Below are 21,018 nucleotides of genomic sequence, written 5' to 3'. Positions count from 1 at the left end.
AGTAAAGAATGGAGGAAATGACATACATCTATCGGATCATACTCTTCACAGCAGTTAACAAGTTCACATAGCCTGAAAGTTAGCAACAGCTACAATTAGATTTCTGTATGTGTCACAGCTGAAGAAATACTAAAAGCAATGATCAGAGGAGTTAAAAAGGACTCTGTGAAAGACAGTCATTGGTAAATGTTCTCATTAAGTGGAATTACCACCTACCTTAAACAAGAGTCATTATTATTATCTTCAGACTTGAATAAGAATTCATCTTATAGACTCCTTCAAATCTTCAAGCCAATTTCTGTTATAATGTATACGACATGCCTTCTCTTCCCTCCCTAAAAACGAAGCAACTAGCAACTAAACCTGGGCAACTTGAGAAAGCTTCACTATTTGCACCAATGAATAAATTCTCTTTTACCTAGGTTGTAGCGTGACTTCTGGGATTATCTCAGGCTGTCCATTAAAAACTTTATTTTCAGTTACTTGTTAACTTCTTGAACCTCAATCACTTTGCCCAAATATCTGAAGGCGGGTGTGACTTATGTTGTGAATCTTTATGTAAGTGAAATACATTCTTGGCAAACATCTACCCTTGAAAATCAGATTAGAAAAAAAAAATGTTTAGTTACTTACAAACCTAAATCAGCACATGGCATTTTACTGTTCTCCCTTTAGAAAATTCTAATGTCACTTTCTTCTTTATACCTGGTGCCAAATTTGGTGGGAGAATCACTTCCTTATCAGGAATCTGCTCTTTCCTGTCTACAAAACTTGGTTAAATTTTTGCTACCAGCTATGACTGTTTACAGAATCCATCTCAGATTTTACCCTCCTTTTCATTCCAGTCTTTACCTAGCCTGGGCTCCATTCAGGCTTGGGCCTGCATCTATATAGTAAGTAGAGGCTGTGAAATAGGATTAAACATGATCTAATTTGAGGTCCTGATTTTACCCTTTCTCACACTTAATTGGCATATCTGTAGGGAAAACAATACTCCTCAAATAAAGAATTATTCCTCAGAGCTAAGAATTTGCAGGAATCTTCTATAATCACAGCATTTTAATTATTAAAAACACTGGATTTGCCTGAAAGTACCCTCAGACAGTGAAAAGTATTCATCAGTGACTTCAGCTGGAACAAGAACATCATTAAGATAGAGGCATATCACAAAAGTCTCTCTTGTTAAGTTAGAGAAGACACAACATTCATACTACCTAGAAAATACAATATGATGTGTAAGTATAGCGAGGCTTTTTCAAACACATAGGAGGCAACACAAAACAAGATTTAACAAAATAAGAGGAGGCATTGAATCAATGTGTGTGTGTAAATATATTTGAAAAATAAAAATTGTAAACATGTGCAGTATGTTTTAAAATCAAGATTTAACTACATTTGCTTTACACTGATTTGAACTTGCATTTTTTTCCCAGCCTAAAAGCTTAATTATAGTTGTAAAGGCAAAATATGACTGGGGGTTGCTTTGCCAAAATGTGAGCGAAGCTTAGCAACAAGTACATATTTATATAAATAAATTATATCATTCTTTTTTTATTGTTTTATAATATCACATTCATAATGTAACAGCACAGACACAATAAGCACTAAGACTTTTAAAAAAATGACTTATTTAAGAATTACCTAGCAAAACATTTTCTCATCAATATCTTTGCATAAGTCTCATCAATGCTAAAATTAGTTATGATTTGCTATCAGTATGAATGTGTACTTGAAGAAATTACAACTTTTCCCCTATTGCTTTCCTTGCCTTGCAAATTAGATGTTCACACAGGAAAATACGTCAGTTTTCACACTTCATCAGCCCTGTTCAATTGGTATAGGAGAACCACTTTTGGCTCTCAGGAGAACACTTAATTTTAAGAGCTTCCCAAAATGCAATGTCTGGGTGCAAGTACTGGCTTACGTAAGCTATACTTCAGCACAGCTCCAAGACAACTGTATTTTCAGCCTGTTTGTGATACAAACTACTCCCACTGAGGAACAATTGTGTGCCTTAAGGATGGAGATGGAGTGAGTGTAAAAAAAAAATCCACATTAAAATAGATATTGCAGGCACTTGCTGACTTGTGTTCAGACAAACACATAGATGTTTTTATCTATCTTACCTTTCTTAGTTTGAGTGAACTGTGACTGTTCTCAAAAACCTGTTCCTATCTGAAGTAGGTGTAGACAACACAGCAGTGTCTTTGTACAGTGGACTGCATCAGACCTTCTTGAAACTGATCACAGAAACCTGTTATAGACACTTATCACCAACCAATCTTAATTTTTTAAAACTTTGTATGCAAGCAGTTTTACTGTAAAGCTTCCTTTTGTCAACTCTATTTTTTATTAGACATCAAGAAGTATCAAAACCAATTGCTCTTTTCCTTCATAATTCATGGCTCTCCACTAACAGAAGCAGATAGATGCAGATGCCTCAGAAGCATCTAGAGATGCACAGTCAGAAAAATAGCCTTCCTTTTCTTCTAGAAAAGAATTTAACTAAACCCTCACTTAGCTGTATCATACATAATGCTAAAACCTCTGCATCTTGTGGACAAACAGATCAAAATTACAATTTGTTCAGTGTTCCCTGTAGGTTTGATGTTTATGAAACTTAAAATCTGTAGATTCCCTGTAGACCTTTTCCAGTTAAAGACTTCAGGTGTCAAAGGTTATAATGTAAGGTGAGAATTAAATAGTTTTAAACCTTTGATATCAGAAACAATGCATTTGACAATAAATCTCCCCCTAATATTAAATGTGTAAAACACAACCTAGAAAGGATAAAGTTCTTTAATATCCTGTATGCATCTGTCTGTGCAACATGCTGCAGAGTTTCTGGTAGAGGCAGATTTCAGCTATGACAGCACTGTGCTGTTCCCAAATAATTAAATCAATGATTAAACTTCATATGATTTCACAAAATACAGGAAAGATCTGCAACATATTTCTACACAAAGCAGTAATTCCCTCTATTAAAATACTGCATGGTAATTACCTTCTCTATTGTCTTTAAATTAGTCTTCTTAGGTCAGTCTGAGTGACAGTATGTGATATGTAATAAGCTTTTATTAGTTGGTTTGGGTTTTTTCCCCCCTTTTTGTTGCAGTGACTTGGTCTGATGTTCTTTCTCTTGTACAATCCAGGCTGGGGTTAAGTGCTCCATTCCTTCACCAGTCTCTTCTCTCTGGTATTGCTTAATATAGATGTTTGTTCAAGGTGAATATTTTCTATCTTCTTTTAGCATTACTTATTTTGTGACATTTTTCACTGCAACAAAGCAAAATAACTGTAGTGTACATGTATCTTGACTTTTTTTTACATAAAATTTAGAAGGAAGCTAATGAAAAAAGTTCAGTGGTATTTAGATCTGTCCCTCAATTAGCATATCTTTGTGTTGAATATGATAAATGCCTCAATAACTTTGACAGAAGTTCTGGACCTTTGTTAACATGGAATTCTAAACTTGTATATGTATATAAATATATAAATTTCACATCTTTTAAGTGGCAATCATGCCCTGTAGCCAGGCATTTGCTAGTAGCTAATGACTGGTTAAGGTAAGGAGGTTCTCTCTTATTTTCTTCCTTAATCAGTGACTGACAACAGGTACCAAACACATTCATTAGGGAATTAACTTTAGAAACCAGGGAGAAATTAACATTCCCATAGAGTCTTACTGCCTTTAAAGCTGGTAACTGTAATTTTGAATAGTCTTACATCCCCAGTGACTACCAGCTTGCCCAGCCCTACCCGTCCTATTTTCCATCTCACTGTATAATCTCTTCCTCACCTCTTTCTTGTACTTTCACCCTCGCTGCACTCCCCTTCACCCCACCTTCCCTGAGGTCTCCGCGTGGGTAATCTCATTATAACTAAATACCCTCTGAAGAATTGCAAGGGACAGCACCACGCTCGCACGAACTCTTCCAAAGGCTGGCCGCGGCTCCTGCCCTTCCCGGGAGGTTCCTCTTCCCCGCCTCCCGCTGGAGCCCCGCACCGGCACCGAGCGGGGGGACCGCGGCCGCCGCGGGAGCGGGTGCGGAGCCCGGCCGCGCCGCCAGGGGGCGGTGTCGGCCCTGCCAGCGCCCTCCGGGCCCGGGGCTGTGAGGGGCAGAGCGGGAGCGGGACGGCCCCGGGCCGGCGGCCGACAGGGGAGCGCGTAGCGGGGAACGGGCGGCGGAGCCGCAGCCCCACACAACCTGCTTCGTTTTTGGCTCGTTTTTAAGAGGCGGAGGAATCCCAACGTGAGTCTTCGCCGTCTTTTGCGAGCTCTCCCTTACGCCTCGCACCCACTCTGCTGGCCAGCCGTCAGCAGCCTTAAGGTTCCCCTTACACCAGCAGCCCCCACGACCGGCGCTGGCAGCGTCCCTGTTCCTACCACAATACTTCCACTTGAGGGCTACGCGGGCTGCAGGGTGTTTAACCTAAGTCACCTCTTCCACACGCTGCTTTTACCCTGGCACAGAGGCAGCCCAAACCTGCCTAAAACACGCGCGGGGAAGCATTCCCGCGGCCGCCTCAACACACAAGCACTCTCGACAGGCGGCACAGCCCTCCACAGGCCCTGTTCTTCAAGGTCGTGGCGGGAGCCACCAGGTGCTACAAGACCTCCTACACCCCCCAGCCGCCCCCCGCGCACCGCCCCGACCGCCCGTGCCGGAGTCCCGCGGGCACGCCCCTCCCCAAGGCCATTGGCCGGCGCCGCGCCGCCGGGGGGCGGCCGCGGCGCTGATTGGCCGAGAGCGCCGTCCGTCAGCGCCGCCCGTCAACACAAGCCCGGCTTCTGTCACAACAGCGCGGGGCTGCGGCTGCACTTCCTGCGCGCTCTCCGCGTCCCCCGCCCCGCTCCTCCGGCACCGCGGAGTTCCGCGCGGGCCCCTTCCCCCGGGGGCGGGCATGGCTCCTCCGGGGAAAGTTGGCGCTATCGTGCCGTGAGAGGAGCGCCGCGGGACGCCGTCCGTTTCTTCGTCTGTGTGACTCCCCCGCCCTCTCAGCGCCCCGGAGAAGTTGACACCGCTCGGCGGGGCGATGGCAGAGGCTGCCGGCGGCAGAGAGCAGCCGGCGGCGGGCCGTGCTCCTCCCGATGCCGCTTACCATGCTGAAGAGGAGCCCGAGCCGGCATCGCTGGACGCTTCGGCGGCAGCCGGGGGCAGGAGGCGGGAGCGCCGCAGCGGTGTTTCGGCCGTGGGTACCGCGGAGCGCTTCCCCGGTGGCAGCCTGGGGCCGCCGGCAGCCCCCGACCCCGACGCCTGCTTGCTGGAGGCGGCCAAGGCCACCCCGCGGAGGAGCAGCATCATCAAGGTAAGGGTGTGCCGCCCCGCCGGGAAGTTTCCGCGGGTCCCGCCGCCGGGTTACCCGGGCTGAAGCCGCCCTCCGGTGCGTCCTTGCCCGCGGTGGGGGCCCGGGGTGGGCAGAAGGGTGGTGGGAGCCCTCCGGGGATGGGCTGCGCGCACCCTCCGCGCAGGTGAAGCGGCCGCTGCGCCGCGCAGCGCTGCTGCCCTGCCTGCGGCGAGCAAAGACGGTGGGGCCGCCCCGGAGCCCCCGGGGCAAGGTGCGTGCCCGGACCGAGCGGCTCTCCGGGGTCTGCGCTGGGGGCTGCTCCCGTTGCCACTGAGAGGGGTCGGGGTCCCTCCCGCGCTCGTGTGTGACCCGTGGGGCAGCTTCCCGCCGAGTTGTAAAGTTTTTGTGTAGTAGCTCGTATCTGTTCTTATTTAATATTTATGAAGCACCTGGAAGGCAGAATAAATAGCTTCTACAGCGCTGGCTTTCTTCGTTCTTGAGCAGCAAAATATGCAGTGTCACAAATTAACAGAAGGTGTGTTTGGAGACGGACTGTAGTACAGGTTGTTGCGGAGCAGCACCGGCTGTTTAGCACCTATAATGTGAAATTAACTGGTCGGGCGTGATCTTAAAGCCTTCGCCTTTGTTATAATCTGGTAAGGAAAATGGCTTTATGAATATGTTAGTTCTTTTTTTTTCCGGTTTAATTTTTTTAGAATAAACGATGTGGTTTTGAATTAAATGGCATCTCCTTGCAAGAATGTAGGCTTAATCGCCAGTTTTTGGGGAACCGATGAATGAAATCTCCTGGGCAAACTTGATTTAGCATATGGTCACACGTGATCTTCTTGTAGTGATTTGCACTGGGAAGGCATCGGGAGAACAGCAGAAAATGAGACTTCTCATCTGTAAATGTGTGAAGGCACTGGGTAGAGCTCTACTTCAATGCCAGAAGCGCAGGACGCATGCTTAGCTCTTGCAGCTTCGTATGTCTATTCAGAGAAAGAATAGATAGCGAAATACTTTCTTCTTGCATTTTAAAATGAGAGGAGACCGAACTCGTTAAATGCAAAAGAGCCTCGAAGACCCTTTGCAAGTTTCACCTTGAAATATTAACCCATTAAGGCCAGCAAAGCGTTGAAGGGTGGGTTTAGTTTTCTAAAGACATTCACTGAGTGTGATGGGAAAGCTTCCAGTCTGAAGTTGCATAAATGTATAAATGCTTTACTAAATCAGGACCAAAGTTCTGTAACTGTACTGGTATGGATATGATATTTTCTCTTAGATTTGTGTGAAGATTTCAAAAATTGAAAATACACAGTCTTGGATTTCAGTTAAAAATGTATCATTATTTTTACAGACTATACCAGTTCCATGTGGTAGATATGTTTTAATGTCATATATGGTGTATTATTGTTAATAACTGAGTAGCATTTTCACTACAGCTTGATAACTTGATATTGATAATTTAGCACGTCTACTGAGAGTGATAATGATCACTCTTCTAACTGGAGGAAGTTTCTTGAGCTATATCCTAGGATGGTGTTTATTAGGAGAAAGATTCCTGACAGAGGTAAGAAAGTATTGATGTTCTTACACAAGGAACTGGTAAGGCCTCATCTGCAATACTGGGTAAACTCAGTTTCCTGTGCTTAGGAATGGTGCATTCAAACTGGAGCAGGTGCATAGAAGGATAGCTAGGATGGGCTGATAAAGTCGCTGGATTGAATATTGTATGAGGGGAAATTTGATTTCTTGGACAAAAGCAAAGGATTCCTATGCATAGATCTAGTCTGGAAACGAGAAGGTTATTCCAGGCCCTGTAAGGGTTTGGAATGGTCTTATGATAGAAGTGGAATGAAAAATACCATTGTTAATCTTAAATTTATTTGTTAAATAGATGGATTAAATTAGATAACATGGCCGTGTCTGATAGCAGGTGTCTGAACTTGAGAATTCACAGGCTGTGCATCTCTAATGCACAGTGTTGGGACCCTATACAGAGCATTGCATTTCTTTTCCCACAGGGTTGTCTCAGTGGTATATAAAAGTGTTTTCAATCACAGTTTTCCTTGGGCATTATACTAGGAAATGCTATTAACTTGGGGTAGGAATTAAATAATTTATTTTTCTGCATTTTTTTTTAATTTCTAATGTCCTAGGACATACTCATCAGGTGTTAAATGCAAATTTTAGTTGGACTTAAGATAAACCCCCCCAACTTATTTTACGTTTTTTCTTTTTTCAGGACTTCAACATGCAGGATTTCTGCTCAAGCATTGTGTGTATTACAGGGAAATGCATTTTGTAATGATTTATTATATTTATTTTACCATATGTTAATATAAATCTATAGTCAAAATAGTATTCTGTTGCTTTCTCTAAGCTGATCTTATCCACTGAAAAATGCAACTTAAGGAAGCAAAGGAAATTGCACAGTAAGGACAAGCTCTTACTCTGCAGGAGTTGAACACTCTTGCTCTGTTTTGCCATTTGTCTCCCAACTATTTGAAGGTGTACTTTAAACGTGAGTGGTCTCAGTCAATTAAGCAAAAAGTTAAAATTCTGTAGATTTAGATGGTCAAAGTACACTTTTAACAGCATTTTTTTCCCCAGCTGTCTTTTGGAACTCTGCAAGTCTCAAGATTAGCATCTGAGAGTTCAATTCTAGTGGAGGCCAGACTTGCTTACCTTGGAGTGTTCTGGCACCCATAGTGTAACTGTGAAGTACAAAGGCTGAATAGGGACTTGCTTTAAAAACCTTCCCTGCAGCAAATTCCACTTGGCATATATTGTAAGTAAAATATGAACCCTTCTAAATAATCTTCAGTGCATTCATGTGCTCTATATTTGGCTTCAGAACCAAGAGAACTCGTTTATATAAAAAGAACGAAGTGTAGCCAGAATATTTTTATTCCCATTTTGCTTTGCTGATGTTCACAGCTTTGTAGATTGAGGTAAATATAAAATAAGATTCATGAGAAATAGTTGTAGCTGTTCTTGTGCGTTAGGTCATTTACCTAATACTTGTGCATTAGTTGTTTTTTTAGGCTTTGTGTTTTGGTTTGGGTTTTGGTTTTTTTTTCTAATGCAAGGAAGAGGTAAATGATCTTACTACAGAACTGGAACAAGAAAGGGAGTTTGCCATGAGGAACCTGGAATCAGTGGACAAGAGTGCTTGGAGACAAAACTAGAGAAATGGCAAGAAATCATAGAACTTGACCTGTTTTCTAGGAAGCCTAGAGATGGACTGTGCATTGACTAAATTATTTGCCAAGCATTTCCTTTTTTTTCTTTTTTTTTTTTTTTTGGCTTGTGAATAATTCAGGGCCAGTTTTTTGCAAATAAAATAATTGCAACCACTTTTAGGCTGCTAGGAGAGCAGAAGACAGTGCTTGGAGAACTGGATTTCTGCTTGCTTTACATGCAATGCTTTGCAAGCCTTCCTATGTGGGGGGTTCTAAACAGAGTTGGCTGATACAGTTTTCCTTCTGGCATGTTCCTTCTGACATTGCCGTGTATGAGCACTTTAATAAATGAGTAGGAAGGCTGTGTAATTTGTTATATAATGCTACTGAAATACTTTGTACCAAAATATTTCTCTGTCAATCCTTATCAGGCTTCTCTCTCTGCTTTGTTTGCATGCAGGACAAACTTTTGGGATCATGTGTTTGTTTTCTTCCTGGATCTTTGTTTTAAGATACTGTAGCAGATAACACAGCAGACTGTGCCCATGAAATGAACTTGAAGTAGCAGCTGCAGGCTCTTTAACTCGAGAGACTTTAACTTCAGTCACAGTAGAGCTATGAGACCTTTCACTGAAGCTCTTCCAAAGGCTACTTGCCTGCTTCATGCAGAGATTTTTTTTTTCCTTTAAAAGCCAGTTGAGTTGTCCTTGCTCATAATATACTATTAGCCTAAGAACTGCAGGTTTTAGGGTTTTGCAATTGAATTAATCAGTGGAAGTGTATCAAGATATCCAGCTGTCTTATTTCAAGACTTGTATTTATGCTTGTGACATTCTTAGCTTTAAAAAAACAGACCTGCAATACAAACAATGAGGCTTAGTTTCTCTGTTTGTGTTCTGAAGTGTGGTGACGGAATTTAAGTGTTTTAAATATGTGCCACATCTGTCTATGCAACGTAACTGTTTTAAGAGTTTGTTTTCAGAAGACAGAGTTCTTCAGAACTGTAATGATTCTCCAGTAGCTTTTACATAGCTTTTCATTGTGTAAGCTTGCATTTAGGCACTTGTTGCTTAATAATCTGTAACTATGACTATGTAAGATTCATTAAAGCTGATCGACTATTTGATAGTCCAGTGGTGATTTTATCATGATTGCATTCTTTGACATATATGTACCAGAGGAAAAAAAAGAGAATATTTAAGTTGAGATTGCATTAAATAATGTGGTAGAGCCTAAAAAGTTCTTTAGAAGGGCAAGGGTGACGTGTCTAGCCATGCAAAGACTGCCACAAAATGACAAATTCACCAGATGGATCTGGAAAAAGGTAACTGGTGGGTGTTATTTTTATGTATATAAATTCCCAAACATTGTGGAGAGAGAAACGGGGAACTAATATCCACTCTCTTTCCCAGAATGTGAAGGCAGGGAAAAAAACCAGTGATAATTCTTTAGCAGCAGGTTGAAAATAAATGATAGTATTTCCTGATGCAGCATGTGAGTAAACCATGCACTTTACAGCCCCAGAAATCTGTGCAGTCAGACATATAAATGGGTTTGAGCAGGTTTGAAATGACAAATTGATGAAGAGAGCTTCACAATGCACCCAAAGCATCTGGCTTAGAAAGTTCTTAAACTACAAGTGCTTGAACTCTGGGAAGCCACAGCAAAGAATTGACCACTTTGTACTTCCTTGCTTCTTATGTGTCTCCCAGGCATGTACTTGTAGCTGGCATACCAGCCTAGGCTGACTGATATCTAACCCAATATCTGTTAAAAAAAACTTAAACGAACTGTTAAGAGACCCAGGAAACTGGTTTCCATTATTGCTAGTGTAAAACTTTCTTCGAGTTTAAAAGAAACTGATTTGTTAATTTAGTTATTTAGAATTAATGTTTGCCAGCTTCACAGAAGAGAGGCAGTTTAGAGATATTTTTTGGATTGCTGTGGCATAGCTGTTTATCTTTTCATAACACTGCACCTGTATTCCATACACGACTATTTTTTCATTTAAAGCATCTGTTAAAGACAGGTTTGGACAGAAAACAATACTGGTTGTAGACCTGCTTTTGTCAAATGAATTAGTGAGGATGGACTTTGAACTGTTGCATTTATCTGTAAGATACATTCTCATGGGGGCAGTAGGCATTTCAGACTGGGGTTTAACCTCCATCTCTTTCCTCTTTGATCTTAAAGCAGCATTGGTAGATCCAGTATGGCTGTGCCTAAGTTGGTAACACTGTAGTGAGAAAGATTTAGGTCTTGTGGAATTTTTTATGTCAAGCAGTCAGTAATAATTATCCATAGCAATGGAAACCATTATATGTAAAATGATTCAGGTGCAGGATTTGGGCACATGGGTCTTGTGAAGCTGTCCTAAAGGCTCATCTGGCTGTGTATGATTTTCAGAGATCTAGGTTTTGCCAGAAAAGTTTCTTACAGCTTTTTTTTCTGTGGAGGCCTGGAGTCACTCTTGCTGCTGGGCACTTATCATGTACCTTGTGCCCAAGTTAATCTGTCAGTAATAGTTGGAGTTTTCTTTCCATTCAGTTTCCTGGAATTTTTCATGTTTAGTTTAGACTTTCTGATGGTTACATTTGCCTCAAAACACAGCAATTCTAATTTCCAGGCATCTCTGCCCTCAAGTTACTGAAGTTGTCTTTTCAAGGAGAACATGGGGCCTGGCTAAAAGTCTCTTAAAAATCAATGGGTGCCTTTACACTGACTTACCTAAACTTTATTACTTGAAAAATTTTAAACGAACCCAAACAACCTACATCCAGGCCAAACTGCTTCCTTTGAAGTTTATAGCAAACTTGTCTGCTAACTACTCTAGAGTTAGTATTTCTTGTCCTTTAAACATGAGGGTACAGATGGATAAAGCATCGTGTTTGGAGTGTCTTTCCATACCAGTTCATAGTAGTCAAGGTGGTTTGAATGTCTTGCACTGAAATTACTGAAAGGTGACCTTTCTGTAGGATAACAGCAAATCCAGTGGTGTGCAAACACAAGTTCTAGCAGGTCTTTTCAGGAAGTTGTTTGATAGGTTTTCTAGGTAAGAGGTAGGAACTGTTAAGGTTGGGAATAAGAGATGAAGTTGGTGATAGTGGTTGATTCGTGTTTGAATTACGTACATAAAGACTCTTGTGCAGAAGTACATAAATAATAACTAAAAATAATATTCTGATGAAGTAATGGTGCTGGTGGACAGAGCAATGGCGGAGGAGGAAAGCTTTCTACTGTTTTCCAAGTATGTTAAAAAGCTGTTAATAAAACTGAGTTTTCATATCTGTGCAGAGATGCAAATCCTGTTTCTCATGCTAATATTTTATTCATTTTGTAGCTCCACTGAGATCAATGCCATCTGTAACAAAAATGTTTTAATTGAGGTAATGGTATATTTTTTTTTCTGTTCTTCCCTACAGTAGATATGAAAATGCAGGCAGTTACTGTAGAACCAATAATACATCTGCTGTGGTGAAACATTAACTGATCGTTCTCATAAACTTAATCAACATATTTGATTGGTAGGTGTAATTTCTGCTAATATCGGGTGATTTCTCTAAGAAATGAGGAAGGATGATTAATATCACTTTTAATTACACATGTATTCTAGGTTTCTTTTTTTTTTAACTAATGTGACTTGGAGGTTTTGACATGCATGACAGTTTAGAAATGTCTCAGACTTGATTAAAAAAATAGGTGCTACAAATGGCTAAATGCCTTTACTAAGTACTGACAAGTTCTGAAGACTCAGAGATCTTTGTATGTATAGGTTTGGAAATGTATTTACAATCAAAACCTTGTTCTTAAATCTGTCTGTGTCATAAATATTTTGGGGGTTGAAGCCTACTTATGTAGAATCTTGTTTTCTGGAAGAGTCTTATGTCAGAAGTTTGCAGTTTTAAGTGATTATTAAGCCCCTTCCTGAAATGTGTTTAAACTGCTGATATTATTGTAATATCTTCGTTTAGTCATGGTTCATTGTTTAATGTGTATTTATTAAGTTGAAAGTCTCTGAGCATTAAGACTGTATACAGGCCCTAACTAACTGGAATCAAACTGAGGTAAAATATTACTCCTGTTCCAGAGCCACTTACATCAACAAAATTAGCCTTGGGATTATTATTTGAGGCAGCATGCATCAGGTAATGTTATTGTGGCATGCCTATTTAAAGGTGTATCACAGTCTAAAAGGTAACTGGCACCAAAGGATTACTACTTTATTACCATGCTGAGGGGATTTAAAAAATTATATTCTAGCTGTAAAGGTCTACTGTGAAGATTTGATCCTCATCCTGAAGGAGGAGAATGCCTGCTCAGGGGAGTGAGTACTGACACAATGTCTCTTAGATAATGCCGGCTGAAACAGCTACAGAAGACATTCATTAGAGACGTAGTGAATTTTCCCTAGAGGCCCTCCATCCTGCAGGATCCTGGTTGACCTTCTGGTTGATCTAAGTTATGCTGCTTTGGCCCTTCTTGAAGGGGTTAAAGGAGCATGTTTTTGCTGCCCAGTTCCTTGTTCAGAGATTTGTTCAAAGTGGAAATGTGTTTGAATACTTCAAAGTTGTCATATATTGATTTGTGTGGGTATAAATGGCTAAAGAAGAGGAGTGGTGGGTAATTAGAACTCTAAAATCATCACTGTTCACTGGATGCTTGTTTTGGTAACTTGGATATAACTTCTGAATGGGCAATAAGAATCTCAGTTTGATACCTATTCAGTATGAAGCTGGCTACTTAATTGCATACCTTTCAAATAAGTCTAGAATCAGGTAAAGTGCAGTGCTCAACATTTATTATTTTACGGAGTCAAAGTCTGTTAAGCTAATGTTGAATGGTGATTCTCCCAGTGTAATTTGGACCTATTACCTGTATTGTATTATAGGTGGACACGCCATGTTTTTAATTAATTAGATGGGTTTGATGGATTGGTAATTTGTTTTGATTGTAGGCTATGAAAAATTTTTATGCTATTTCACTCTTTAAGATAGCTTGGAGGGAAAATACAACAAAAAAAGGAGTTCCTTAAGTAAAATGCAGGGTGCATTTGTGGTATGAGATGTGTGCTGCTCATGGAAATGTGTCAATATCCATCTCGCTTTTGTGTATACTGGTGGACCTTTCTCTGTTTTATGTTGATGCATCTCTTAGAAAGTGTGTCTGCTTAAAAACCAAACCAAAACCAGAAGAAAAAGCAGGCAGACAAACTTCTGCCAGGAGTATTGATGAAGAAGATTTCCATGAATTTGAGAAATTCTGTTATATTGGATCCTACTTCAGTCCGTGCATTTTGAGGAGTAGGTGGTGCTTTGGAGACTGCATGAGAATGTCAGCTACACCATGCTTGCAAGAAAGAGGCAGGAAGTAAATAGCAATAGGAGGTAAAACTCCTTGATCAGGAATCTCATGCTAGTTCCTGAGTACACCAGGAAAGCCACAGGATGGAGCAGGGTTAGAGCATGTCTAGAAGCTCAAGTGAAATTCAGAAAATTGGATTATATGTAATCAGAGTGCTGCTGAGAGCAGAGGCTGTCACAGGGAGCAGGCAAGGCTGAAATAAAACCAGGGGGCCTGGCTGGGAGGTTGGGCACTGAAGTCAGGAGTCAGCCAAAAGTGCGCAAAGCAGGGCAGGGGTGAGGTGAAGGACCAGGACTTGAGGAAGAACTTTGAGCACAGCCATAGGGATCCCATTTGCAGACCCAGCGCTGAGCTCCCCTGCAGGGAAAGTCACACAGGACAGAAAAATAACAGTTTGTTGCCTGAGCTGAATTGCTCTTGTTTTTTGGTCCTTTGGGCATGTACCCTGCTAGAGGTGTGTTGGTGTTAAGAGGACTGGCAACGGAATGATGTCAAATTTTGGGGCAGACGGGGGAACCTGTAAAAGGGCACAAAGGTGGCTGCTAGGAGGCCAGAGGGCTTTTTTTGCCACAAACATTTATGGCAGCTCTGGTTGAGAGCAAGGGGAGGATGATAGAGGGCTGCCTTGGTCCTGCTCTTGTCAGCTTGGTGGTGATTCCTTGCATCCTTCTCAAGTGAAGATTGCTGCCTGTTTGGGCATCGCCTAGTAAGCTTTTCATACCCCTGTAGCATTTAGGCAACTTTACCATTGTACATTAGTATCACAGTGATGCTTTAGTTTTGTTTTTGTTGTTGGGATAATTTTCTGAGAAAATAGATATTCTTGATGGATTCTGTCAGTTTTAACCTATTTGCATAGAAGAATGAAAAGCATAATGTTTACTTAACATGAAGTTTTCTCTTAGGACATGAAATACATTATGGGCAACACTTATTGTAAATATAGATGAGTTCTGGGTTCTGGCATTTAATTTTTTTATAAGCTGTAGTTTTGCTTTGAAGACACATGTGATTTGTTGTTGTTCTTTTAATTTAATTTTATAACAACTTCCATGAATATCTGATTAGAAGTTGCATTTGCTCACCTAGAGGGACTGCTGGACTCTTTGAGCTAGAGCTATCAGGAGAGAGCACTGTGAATGGATTGCCATAAGATCCCTTCTCTTTTTCTAAATGAGATTATGTAGGAGGTTATTACGTTAATTTATCAAATGTAATAGTTTAATAGAAGAACTGTATTCCATTGGAGTATGACACACCTCCAGGCTCCCTCATGTAAATGCTGTAATGAAAAATTCTCTCAGCACTGGCTAAAAAATAGATGTTGGAATTCATGAAGCGTAAGAAAAAAGACATTCTGCAAGTGTTTTGTGTTCAGTGGTAGATGGAGCCCAGTCCCCCAGACTGCCTGGAAGCTGCACAGCCTTCACTGGGAATGCTGTGCATGAGCTCTGCTGGAGCCAGCCTCGCTCTGCGGGTGACACCCAAGCCTTGGCACAGGCGTAAAGTGAGGTTAGTTCTGGGACATACACATGGATGTATCCTGAAGGAAGGCTTGTCTTCTAGTGTTATGTAAAATCGGTTGTACTTGTGTATGATTTGGAAATGCAAGTCATGGTATTCATGTAGCTTGTGAATTTCTTGCTCTGTGTTATGATTCACAGTGGCAGTTGCTCCCTAAAACAATGCAGATTTTCAGTATAAACATAGTTTCTGCAGTCTGAAATAAGTGGCAATTTTCCCATTGCCATCAATGGGGAGGGATTGGTTTGAACACAAATACCTAATCACTAAACCCTGTTATTTTACTTTTTTAATTTTCTTTTTCAGACTCTTAAAATGTTGTTAATTTTGTTATGCTGATTCTACTTTGAGCTAGGCAAGGTTTGTTTGGCAAAACTGTATGACTTTAAATATCAGCCCTAATACTGCTGAAGAATGAATTTTGGGGGATTGTTTCTAGATAAGTTCTTATTAGAAGCACAAAAAAGACTGAGTTTTTATTAGAACTGAGAAAAAAATAGAGATTACTTAATTTGCAGCAAGTACATTTGTTTATTGTTTGCTTGGCAGTGCTGCTGTGGCATCTGTGTGCTGAATGCAGATTTACAATTCTGTTCATATTCAATACTTCTTTTTGCTGTGTCTTTATGGATGAGTGGGAGCTACCCTCATACATGGTAGTGAGATACAATACTGTGGTGGACCGAGCTAGTGCTTAGAAGTGACTAATTTCAATGGACTGATCCAAATCTCAGTTTGGTCTGGAGATCAAATTGGAGCCTTTTTGTGGACTTCAGAATATTCTCGTGGTACCCTTGGTTGCCACAGAGGAGCATTCCCTGCAGCAATACCTCCCAACTTTGAAGACTTGGCTGCTTTTTTTTTTTTATTTTATTTTAACCATTTTAACTAATTATTTTACATTCTCATGCTGAGCATAGGTTATATAGACCAGTCCGAGAACCGTGGTACCTTTCTGCAGAAGAAGCTGGGTTGCAGCAGTAGATGTAGGAGGATAAGTAAATTGTTTGGCTTGGGAGAGTGAAATGTGAGTGAGTTAAGCATCGTGCTTTGCCTAGGCTCAGCAGCTCTGCTGGGAGGGGCATGGGTGTGGGGAGCAGGTAAAGCTTAAGTGGTAGGAAAAAGGTTGTTTTAATGAGATGAGGTTAATATCCTCATTTGCATTGATCAGCGTAAAGACTGTAACGATGTCCCATGAGCTGTGAAATGCTGACATACAAGCACTCGTGATAAAATCTTGTGACTTTGCCCAAAGAGCTCACCTTTCTAAGGGCTAATGTCCAGTATCACGTTTAGATGTGAGCTGGTGCTGGGTGGATGATCCCGTTCACCAGGAAGAGATGAGACTGAGAGGAACAGGGAGCATGTTAAGCGGGGCAATGCAGAGCAGAGAACTGCGATGTTGGGAAGCTGCACCTTGTACCTGCTTATGGCAGTGCCTGTGATGTATGGGGAAGAGAGCAATTTTGTTCCTTTTGAAATTATCAAGACTTACATCCTGACAAGTGAAAAACCCTGGAGCTTAAGAGTACGCTCTTATCCTGTATAGCAGTACCTTGCCTTCCAAGTATGGAGGACCACACATTTTTCTTAGCTTACTGAAGAAAATTGGCATAAAGCTGGTGCTTGGCTTCCACGTAGCCCTGCTCTGCAAGGAGGAAACTATCTTACTTGAGACCAGCTTTTAACTTCTCCAATGATATACAGCCCTCAGCTTGAATAAACAGCTATATCCTACTGCAAGTGCATTTGGCATAGTTTTTAGGAATTTGAGGATTGGAAAGGAACAGTGTGGGCACAGTGTTCTGCTCACCAGGAGAGGAAAGATCAGCTTTTTAACCTAAGAAGGTTGCAGCATTTTCTGTCTGGTTTGAGCAGTTGTGAGGCAAAAGATACGACCCTGCTGAAATGCACCATTGGTGGGGTATAGTCTAGAACCTTATATTTAATTTGAAATGCCATTTAGTTTGTTTACTTATCTGTACACCTACTCAAGGATTGCAGAATGTCTCTAGCTTGTGTTGTGGCATATTGCAGCCAGGAGCACATATTGCACAGCTCTCCAAACACTACTCAAGGAAAACACTGAAGTGTTTGCGTCTGGATATCTGTATGTTCTAAAGAACATAGTTCCCACTTGCTCAGTTTATTATCTTCCCCTTCATCTATGTATAGAAGTATTGTATATATTTTGCATGATAATAGAAATTCACAGAATGTGTTAAATTGACTTTTTATGCACTAAATTTATGCACTAAATTTAGCATATTGCATAATTTTAGCAGTGGGAAATTACAGTGCTTTTTCCTTGCATGAATCCAAGAACTGAACATGGTGGTTATTGGAAGACACAACTTTTTTGAAAAGGCTATTTTAATTCAGTATTGCAGCAGAAGTATATGAATAAGAAAGTCAAGTATGGTTTACACTGCTAAATAACTTGCATATATTGGAAATATTTCTTTCCATCTCGTGCTCTTTTTGGTATACTGTAAGTACAAGTTGGAATGGTTTATTTGAAAGGTTTTTATTTAAAAAATTGTGTATGGGCAAGTATCAAGTTTTGAGCTGATGGTCATCAGGAGGTAGCTAGAACTAAAGCTGGTACTAGAGTCCCTATGTGGTGATTTGCATTAGTTCTTAATTAAAACAAGTTTCTCTGTGGACAATGGCCACGGGTCCATTTCTTGTAAGACGGAGATGAAAATAAGAATGAGAACAACTAGAGAATGCAGAAGACCAAACATTGCATCCATAGAGTGATGTGTGTGTTGCAAAATTGGTGTGCTGACCTACAGCCCGAGCTGGTGGTTTCTGCAAAAAGCTGCTGTAGGAGGAAGAGAGGTGCAGATTCTTGTGCTGCTGTGACTGACTGAGATACAGAGCACTCCTTGTTCCAACAGAATTGCTTGAACAAAGGTGTTGCAGGCCGGAGATTTTGTGTCTTTGTCAGGCCTGTTACACCAAAGTAGGATTTGATCTGTATGGTACTTAGGTAGAAAAGACTAATCAGGAGCCTTTGGTAAAACTCTTGGTATCCCAAGTGAATGTTATCTTTGTGAGTGCTGGGTGGTAGTTAGAAATGAATGCCATCTTTCAGGGTAGGGCCAGTGAATGCCCACCAGTGGAAAAATACCAGTTACTTGCATCTTGGGCAAGGGAACTTGTTCTTTGGTCTTCCTGGCTGTGTATGTAAAAGGTCAGCTATATGTTGAGTTAATAAAATAGTTTGTGTGTTGGTTTGGTGTTTTTTGTTGTTTGTGTTTGTTTTGGGTTGGGTTTTTTTTGTGGCTGATTTTCATGCCTACTTGTATTTTTAGTGGTTGTTCAAAATGCATTTTCTCTTCATGAACTGTGTATGTTTCTAATTAGGGGTTGATATCTGAATGCATTGGGGAGCATTTGAGTGTAACATTGCATTGCCCCTTTGGGTTTATTATGCTCCAATAAAGTAATTAATGGATGAATGCAAACATGAAATTAAATTATATGAAAGAGTAATGTTGTAGAAAAGATGTAAACATGCTGTGTGTTTGTATAACTTGATATCATCAGTTGCTTCTCAGGTGACTTGGCTGCTCATTAATCTCTACACCACATTTTGTTGAGGTACAAAACTTGAAGATTTTCCTCCCTCTTTCATGTTTTTGAAAATACAATGGGTTTTGTTTGTTTCATTTGGTTTGGTGGGGTGTTTTTTTTGTTGTTTTGGTTTTTTTTATTTTAACTTTTTTGTTTTTACTGTTTTACCACTGCATGTATGATGTGTGTTTTGGTTGCTGTATAAAAGATTTTACTACATCAGGAAGGTGTTTGGGGTACCTGTCACGCTTGGCTGTGTGGGTAGTGGCAGTTCCATTGCAATTTTAATTTTGGATCCCTTTTAAAAAAAGGCTGGAGAGGCTAACTTCAGGGCGATTCAAGACTCAAGAAATCAGGGAGGTATTTAGCATCTGTCTGCAAAGACCTGAGATGGCCTGACACGACAGCTTTTAAATGAGCTTCTAATGGTGTCAGATGAGCCACTAAGAACCAAAGAACGCCAGGCTTCTCTCTTTTCTGTGATGATTTAGTGCTCGATAGCAGTAAAATAATCTAGGCAATGCACTAGGGAGAATTGCTGCTTTTCTCAAGTGGTTCTTTAACTTTTAAGATAAGCTTCATGGTGTTTCCAGTGATAATAATGATTAATGCTTCCTTTGCTGTTGACTGCTCTAGGGTTTGTTTCTTGATAGTTTATATACTATATGAGAAGTTTACCACTGTCTCTCCCAGCAGGTCACTTCCAGCCATGCCTAACTGCTTAATTAATTGAGTCATTATGATAATGGCTTCATATTTGGTTTTACAAATCTGTGTGAGTGCCTTCTTCCCTGAGGACACCACTGTACTTCGTTCTGAGAGGTGTGAAAAGCAAGAAGAAAAGTTTAACTGCCAAATAACTGCACCTAGGTGTGGATACAAAAATGCTGTTAGCAAGAAATTTTCCTGCTTCTTTCTAAGCCCGTGGGATACTTTTCTCTCTCACGAAGATATTAGCAGAGTTCTGTAAACTATGAACACCTGCGACCTTGTAGAACGATGTTCATGGTAGAAAAATATTTTGACAATGGATGTTTTAGGATTCTAGCCAATCACCCCCTAGGGGTGGCTGATCCTTTGTCCAATTAGACTATGAAGAAAAAAGTCTATAAAAGAGTTTGATTTATTTAATTATTTTATAATCTTGCTGCACAATTCCTGCCTGCTGGATCTCTCTCTTCTCTTCCCTATGGCTGCGGGATACAGTGATACCTAGGATCATTCAGAGACTTGGAAGGGAACAGCTCAGGAAATAATTCCATGCTCCTGCTCACTTTAAAGTATGTTCTGTCTTGTGAAATGGTGTGCTTTTAGGGGAAGGACTGGTTGGCCAAAAGAGAAAGCAGAGCTTGCAGGATGTTAGCGGCAGGACCCTTCCCATGTAATCTTATATAAATAATCTGCTGGAGAAATTGTTCCTTGTATTAATTACTGTATGCATGGAGCCAAACCACAGGGATATACAGGATGGTGTTGGAGTATCTATTACTGGCAAAATACAGGGAAATACAGGATAGTTGGAAGTATGGATTCATATAGACAACAAAGGTTGTGATGGACCTACAAAATCCTTTCCTTGGAATGGGGCAGGAAAGGGGGGAAAATGTCCCATGAATCCAGTTAAAAATTTTTCATAACATTTCTCCTGTAATTTTTTTTCTGTAAGCAAGAGTAGTTTGTGTGAAAGCTTCATCCTGGCTAGCCATACTTTGTCTATCCTGTAAAGCCAGTGCCTGGTGTTGAAAGTCAGGAACACAGGAGCCTGGCATCTCTGATGTGTCTGGCAGCTTGGCAGAATAGGCTGGATGTGTAGAGCAGGGGAGCAGTGCAGAATGCTTGCAGTGAGACTTAATGTCTGACTGGTCTTGACTTTAGTATTTCTAGCCTTTGCCAGAGACTGCTAGCCATTTTAAAACAGCTGCTATACCTTGTTTTATGGCCAAATACCTTTGCTCTTTCCTGTTCTTTTCCCCCCAATCTTATCTTCCCACTTAAAAATAGAACATTTTATTTTACTGCAAAGCAAACTGGTCATCAGTTAATGGTGAAGATCATTAATTACATTGTCAAGTTA

The 21,018-nt window shown here is 40.9% G+C and overlaps 1 protein-coding gene across 1 annotated transcript in view; it reads left to right on the top strand.

Moving 5' to 3' along the window:
* The first annotated feature begins 4,787 nt into the window (after positions 1-4,787).
* Positions 4,788-21,018, top strand: part of PLCL1 (phospholipase C like 1 (inactive)) — a 178,236-nt gene continuing 162,005 nt past the window's right edge. Inside the window, exon 1 of the mRNA XM_042040529.1 lies at positions 4,788-5,310. Within this exon, the coding sequence (XP_041896463.1) occupies positions 5,038-5,310 (273 nt within the window). The 5' untranslated portion in view covers positions 4,788-5,037. The remainder of the gene's footprint in view (positions 5,311-21,018) is intronic.

Source organism: Corvus kubaryi, unplaced genomic scaffold (assembly GCF_017639235.1).
Source record: "Corvus kubaryi isolate FWS band 111438036 unplaced genomic scaffold, C.kubaryi_AGA036_p1.0 37396, whole genome shotgun sequence".
In the NCBI taxonomy this organism is placed as follows: Eukaryota; Metazoa; Chordata; class Aves; order Passeriformes; family Corvidae; genus Corvus; species Corvus kubaryi.
This window is presented reverse-complemented; position numbering and strand designations above follow the sequence as displayed.